A 7,146-nucleotide genomic window follows, 5' to 3' on the forward strand; every position below is an offset into this window, starting at 1 on the left:
TAACATAATTTAATAAAATTGATGTCCAGGACAAAGTATTTAAAGTTATGTACAGGCAAACCAGTAGATGGCATCCGCTTAGAGCAGGATTCCCTAGAGCAGCTCCACCGGGCCTTACTTAGTCTCTACCCGAAGCTCTGCCCTGTTTCCAGGGTACAGATAAAATGATTAAGCCACATGACTCTCCCTTAACAAGTGGTCACCAGTGGGATCAGGCAAGAAAATAAGAAAATATCAACAGGAATCTATCACTGCTACAAAACAACACAAAGCACGAGTCTTGCCAAGAGTGAGCCAAATCACATACAAGGGACAGTTATAGATCTGCAGCCCCTACCACTGACAAATCCTGTTTCCATAGGCCTAACAGACTACAAAAGAGCTCCCTCATGATTTATTCCTCATGTGATAATATCTGCTTAAAATATCATACCATATGTTATCTTTTAGAGTTACACACAGAAATATCTACAGATGAAATGATATGATTTCTAGGATTTACTTCAAAATAATGGTGGGGAGTATAATCAAGATGAGATTGGCCATTCATTGATAATTGCTGAAACTGGGTGATGGCTGCCTACGGCTTATTATACTCTATTTTTATTATGTGTTGCGCATTTCCATAGTAAAATGTTGCAAATATAAATATTAAGAAATAACTCTATTCCTATAACTGGACCACAAAAAAGCCAATTCAAAAATGGGCAAAGGACTTGAATAGACATTTCTCCAAAAAAGATACATAAATAACCAAATAAGCACATGAAAAGATGCTCAACATCACTAATTATGAGGGAAATGTGAATCAATACTGCAATGAGATACCATTTCATACCCATTAGACAGCGACTATCAAAAAGAAAAACAGAATGTAACAAGTGTTGTTGAAGATATGGAGAAATCAGAACCTATCTGCACTGTTGGAAATGTAAAATAGTGCTATGGAAAACAGTATGGTGGTTCCTCAGAAACTTAAAACTAGAATTACCAAATGACCGATCAATTCAACTTCTGGGTATATCCAAAAGAAACGAAAGCAGAGACTCATAGCATGCATGTTCATAGCAGCATTACGCACAATGGCCAAAAGGTGGAAGCAAACCAAGTCTCTATCAACAGATGAATGTATTAACAAAATGTGGTATACACATACGATGGAATGTTATTTAGCCTTAAAGAGGAAGGAAATTCTGACACATGCTGTAACATGGATGAACCTTGAATGGCAGATACTGTCTAATTCCACCTATAAGAGGTATCTAGAGCAGTCAAATTCAGAGACAAAAAGTAGAACGGTGGTTGCCAGGAGCGGGAGGAGGGGGCACTGGAGAGAGCTGTTTAACGGGTACAGCATTTCGGTTCTGCAAGGTGAAAGAAATTCCAGACATATTAATAGACTGGTTACACAAAAATGTGAATGAACTTAATATCACTGAACTATATACTTAAAAATGGTTAACATGATAAATTTTATGTGTAGCTTACCACAATAAAAAGTTTCCAAAGGAGTAATTTATCCATCTTTTCAATATTTTTATAAGTTTTCCTTGATCGCTGACCACAAAGGCCATAAACAAAGCAAATAACCTGAAAAATCTTGACGTAACATTCTAAGGGGCATTTTGTGATATAATTATAATTACTTTTGAAGCTAAAAAATTAAAATAAAATAAACCACATAGGCTCTACTCACCCTTTTCCTCCAGGATCATGAGTTCATCTAATACCCTTAACATGAATATGTTTTGATCTGTCAGAGATAAAATTTTTTCCCCATCTATCAAAATGTTCCTCCACAATCCTGAGAGAACTTATCCTAAAACGTATCATTCCCAAAGCTGCTCCACAATGTCATAAGACTACGATATGAACTCATTGGTGATACTCAAAAATGGGTAACTTCTTTAGCAGGCAGTAAGTCCAAAACTAAACATTCTGCAGTCTGTTTTTAAATCAACATGGCAGTGTCATCATCACCCGCCTATATCAAATTTGAATTCAAACATCTCAAAATACTTGGTATGGATTGGCAAAATTTATGATATAGGCAAAGATCCGTTGCAGTGAGGCAAGGAGGGTTTGGGACCCACAAACAGGAATAAACATCCTCAGAAAGAGCAGCATGTAACAGGTTTCTCAATACTGGATATGGGCGTACCTAGACCTTTCTGAAACAGTGCTTCCACATGTTTGGACACACAGTCTAAGTTTCAAAATGCAAAAAACGAAAAAAATAAAATAACGCCACAGGGAACCCATTAGCCCAGGCTTTCTGCATAGTCTGTCACTATGCTAAATTCAAGTGGCACATATATTGCACTACCAATAAAAAGACCATAAAGACAAAATTGTGTTTGCATTTATGAATGAATCATACAGTTTTCCACTACATTTACTTGGCTAGAGGACTAGCTCAATTTGATTAACCAGGTCAAATAGAATCAGAACAGCCTTTTGTGACAACCATAGTATCATGCGCCTATCAAGTTGCCTGGACAATTCACCAACATTCTACAATTCAAAAGTCTTCTAGGCCGGGCGCGGTGGCTCACACCTGTAATCCTAGCACTCTGGGAGGCCAAGGCGGGTGGATTGTTTGAGCTCAGGAGTTCGAAACCAGCCTGAGCAAGAGCAAGACCCCAACTTTACTAAAAATAGAAAGAAATTAATCGGACAACTAAAAATATATAGAAAAAAATTAGCCAGGCATGGTGGCACATGCCTGTAGTCCCAGCTACTCGGGAGACTGAGGCAGAAGGATGGCTTGAGCCCAGGAGTTTGAGGTTGCTGTGAGGTAGGCTGACGCCACGGCAGTTACTCTAGCCCGGGCAAAAGAGTGAGACTCTGTCTCAAAAAAAAAAAAAAAAAAAAAGTCTTTTAAACATGTATATTCTCTGACCAAGCATTTCCACACCTAGAAACTTATACTATGGAAATAGTTGAAGATGTATATAAAAGAAATGAAAAAAATTATAAACATTCTTAGTGACCAGCAATAGGCAATTAATTAAGTTATAGTTTGGTCATACAATTGCATGCCACGCAGACATTAAAAATATTTGATACAGGAAGATATTCATCCCTCCCAGCAAAAAAAAAGAGAAAAAAGAGGAAGATATTCCTAACATAGTATGTGATAAACATTACAAAACAGTATTCAAATATATGAACTTATTAATTACATATCTAGATTGTGTGCCTTTGTACATACATGTGCACAATACACATATATGTAAATGTGCAAATGCACATATGCCTGAGAATATGATACACTGGACATATGTGCAAGTGTTTGCAAGTATAATCAGGGGCTCATAGAATTGCACGAGTGTACCAAGATGTACCTACATATGTATATACGGGTGCACAAAATAATAGACATGCATGTGTATATATCTGCTAGCGTATATGCCTGTATTTGAACTGTGAGCCTGTGTTTTAAGTAGGTGAGTGTGAGTGTGTGTATATCCTTATAATCTCTATTTAGCAGCTTTGTGACCTTGGGCAAGTTACTGAGCCTCTTGAGTCTTTGCCATCTATACAATGATGAACAAACCCTGACTCATAAGAGTTCTGTAAAGATTAAATGAAAAAAATGAATGTAAACCACTTAGTACTGGGATTGGTGAACAGAAAATCAATATTAGCTTTCCTTATCTGTACACATGTATACTGATGTATACCTGTGTATATTTGCATAGCTATAAATCCACAAAGCACATCAAAATCTTAACTTTGATTATCTATGGGTGATAGGGTTTTTTTTTGATAGGTTTCTGTTTGGAGAAGGTTTTTTTTCTAAATATTTTACAATTTTTCTAGGAAGACTTTTTTTCATTCTTTCTTGAAGATTATTTCTTCAAAATAATTATTTAAAAGAATGAAATAAAGATGGCCCATCCCTGACATACCTCAATTCTACATAATTAAAAGCTATTCAATACTACACTAAGGAATACACAGTTTTGATACTCCAGAAAATTTTTTGTATTCTAGCAGTATTATCAGCATTACCTAAAAGCTCAAGAAGATGGCAGTACAAAGAAAAACCACAGCTCTTTTGCTTGTTTGCCTTATCCAAGTCAGGATAAAAAGAATCAATCAGATGACACTATACAGTACAAGCGATTTGTAAACACCGTGGAGACACTTAAGTGACATCTGTCATTCGAATTTCACTAAAACAGGGAAGAACCCGAGTCTTGCCCAACGTCATACAAAAAAAAAGCATGTGCTAGACCCCAGGCTGTGAAGAGATCTAATGATTAACTGCACTGCCACAATTTGGGGCGTGTTTATGAAACCAAGAAGCAAAATTCTTAACTAGTCATTTCGGGAGTCCCAGCCGGAGGGGGTAGGATGGATTACAACACATGGCTGACAGCAAAACAAACCAGTAACTGGGCGCTCCAGGGTTAATCTACATGTTTTAATCGCATTGGTTTTCCTTACTTCTACAATATAAAATTATACATCATCTAAGATAGGCCATTTGATTTCATAAACAGGACTGACATTTGTATGCAAATCATACCGTAAGAATCTGAAACACAACAGAACACAAGCAGTTATTTGTGGTTCCAATTAACATCAGTTACATCTGGCTCAATTCCCGCAATTACGATGTGTTAGATTAATACCTCTAAAAACCCTGTAGAAGGTCTCTCTAAATTTCCGAGGAAACTCAGCTACAGACGGGGAGTAAAACAAGCGGCTCTTTTCCCTGGGGCCTAAATTTATATATCATACCAGAGATAATAATCCAATCATCCTCTATGCATTTTCTTCCCAGCAATGCCATTAAGTGTCTTAGAACGTCACTTCTAATCATTTAAAATACACCCAGGCACACGCCCTGCAGCCTTCGCTGTAGCTCTACATTTGGGGGCATTACCACAGCTAAACATCACTGCCTTTTCCAAATCTTCTGCAAACTGCAGCCTCGCCTCGCTTCATTTTTGACTTTTGTCTTAAAACAGAGACGAGGGGGATGGGTTTCGACAGACTAGGCTCTGAAACCCTGAGTAATCGCATCTCGCTGCGGGGAGCTGTCGGCAGCAGTAGCAGCGATTTTAATCTTTCTCTCCACCCAGTTTCCGTTTCCATTTCATGCTTTCCTTTTTTCTTTCTTTCTTTCCAGTGACATCAAACCAAAGGTAGAAAGAACAAAAATGAATGCCCTCAGAGGGTCGCGGGTTCTGACTCAGGGACCCGCCCGCCCTGGGAAATGCTAGAAACACCAGGCCGGGAGGAGGTTTTTCCTCCGCCTGGGTCCCGCCCGGGGTCGCGAGGGGCGGGCCCGGCCCGCGGCGTCCTCGAATCCTAGCCCGGGGCCAGCCCGGCCCGCCCGGCCCGCCCAGGCCCAGCGCGGCCTGCCAAGCCCCAGCGTCGAGTTGGCCGCGGGCCGGCGAGGAGAGGCCCGAAGCGGCCGACAGGGAGGGCCGGACCGGGGTTCGGGTCCGGGCCGGGACTCGGGCGCTGCTTACCTGCTGGTACCGGCTGCCGCAGGCCGGCTCGACCGCCGCCAGCGCCGCCAACGCCAACGCCATGGCGCAGCCGAACGCAGGGAAAGAGCGAGCGAACGAGCTGAGGGCTGCGCGCTGCAACCTGGAAGCGCTGGGAGGCCGAGGGAGACGAGCCTCGGCGGGTATCGATGGCCGCCGCCGCTCCCGGGCCAAACGCACTCCTCCGGCTGTAACCGCCGCCGCCGCTGAGGCTCCGACGCGGGCCCTGGAGAGGAGGCGGGGACGACGACGACGACGCTGCGCCGCCGCCCCGCCCCCGAGTCGCGCCGCCCTGGCCGGCCGGGCCTCGCCCTGCGCCGCCGGCGCCGCCGCAGTGTCCCGGCCCGGGTGCAGTCGGCCTTTGGCCCTGCGCCTCCGAGGTTAAAAGTGTTGAGTTCGATTCCACTAAAAACGAGTTACTAACAGGCCACCTCACAGACAGGGCGACGTTGGTGATGAAGACCTCGTGCCAAGCACTGAGCTTCACCTGCGTGTTACTCAACCCTTATCACAGCCCCCGGCACAGGGACCACAGCCCCATTCTAGAGGTCGGTGGCAACCTGGGAGGCTGACGATCTCAACAGTGGCCATCTGATCCCTGGTGTCTGGCAGCAGAATCGCGGTTCACATCCACTGCCTTCTAGATCAGGGGTCAGCCAACCACAGGGTGGGGGCCAAATCCAGTCCGTCGTCGTGACCATGAAAAGCGTATGAAATTCAAATTTCAGTGTCCATAAATAAAGTTTTATTGGAACACAGCCACTCCCATTTGTTTAGGATGGCCTGAAAACCCTAAAATACTTGCTGCCTGACGCTTTACAGAAAAAGCATGCTGACCCTGATAAATCCTTTAAAAACTCCTTAGATCTCAAATCCTACTTAGGGTGAATGATTAAACTAGCGTCCTCGTGGTTATGCAGTCCTTTATTTTTTTCTTTATTAATTTTTTTCTTTTTTTTTTAACCTCAAAATTACCCCTTAAGAACATGCAGTCCTTTAGAATTTTAACAGCTTCATCTGCGGATACAGAAACCATATTTTCTGAAATAAAGCTCTCTGAGGAGGTGACATGAAAGTCCAAACTTAAAGGACTGAGCCATGCCAAGAGCCTTCCAGGCAGCGGGAACATGTGCAAAGGCGGTGACAAAGAGCTGGAAGAGCTGAAAGGAGGCCGGCATAGCTGCCACGTAGGAGATGCGAGTATCAGTGTTTCGGAATGAGGGAAGTTATGCCCGAAGAAATTAAACGTCTCACCCAGTGACACAGAGCTAGTAAGGGGTAAAGCTAGAATGCCAGCACATTACGCCGGCTTTCTGAACCACTGTCACGCAACTAAATTATAAGCTTTGTGAAGACAAGAGTATTTGTCTTTTAAATCTTTTGATTATCACCCACAGCATCTAGCACAGTACAGCAGGCATGCAAGGTCTGTTTCTTTCTGTTACACCCAGCCATCTGCAATCACTTCTACCCACATGTTCAACAGAAGGGGGAAAAAAAACACAAAAAACCCTCCATCTTTGGAGCTTGCTGCAATTCCCATTTCTTCTCGATCGCCTTTCCAAGTTGGTAGTGATGATTATTGTCTTAGCTTCTAACTTTCTAATTAACTATATATTAAATATTTTTAAACATAGCT

The 7,146-nt window shown here is 42.5% G+C and overlaps 1 protein-coding gene across 1 annotated transcript in view; it reads right to left on the bottom strand.

Annotated features, from left to right (window-relative positions):
* NDFIP1 (Nedd4 family interacting protein 1) overlaps window positions 1-5,766 on the bottom strand; it is a 61,220-nt gene extending 55,454 nt beyond the window's left edge. Inside the window, exon 1 of the mRNA XM_012645782.1 lies at window positions 5,490-5,766. Coding sequence (XP_012501236.1) covers window positions 5,490-5,552 — 63 coding nt within the window. The 5' untranslated portion in view covers window positions 5,553-5,766. The remainder of the gene's footprint in view (window positions 1-5,489) is intronic.
* Between the last annotated feature and the right edge of the window lie 1,380 nt (window positions 5,767-7,146).

This window comes from Propithecus coquereli, unplaced genomic scaffold (assembly GCF_000956105.1).
Source record: "Propithecus coquereli isolate 6110/MARCELLA unplaced genomic scaffold, Pcoq_1.0 Scaffold236, whole genome shotgun sequence".
NCBI lineage: Eukaryota > Metazoa > Chordata > Mammalia > Primates > Indriidae > Propithecus > Propithecus coquereli.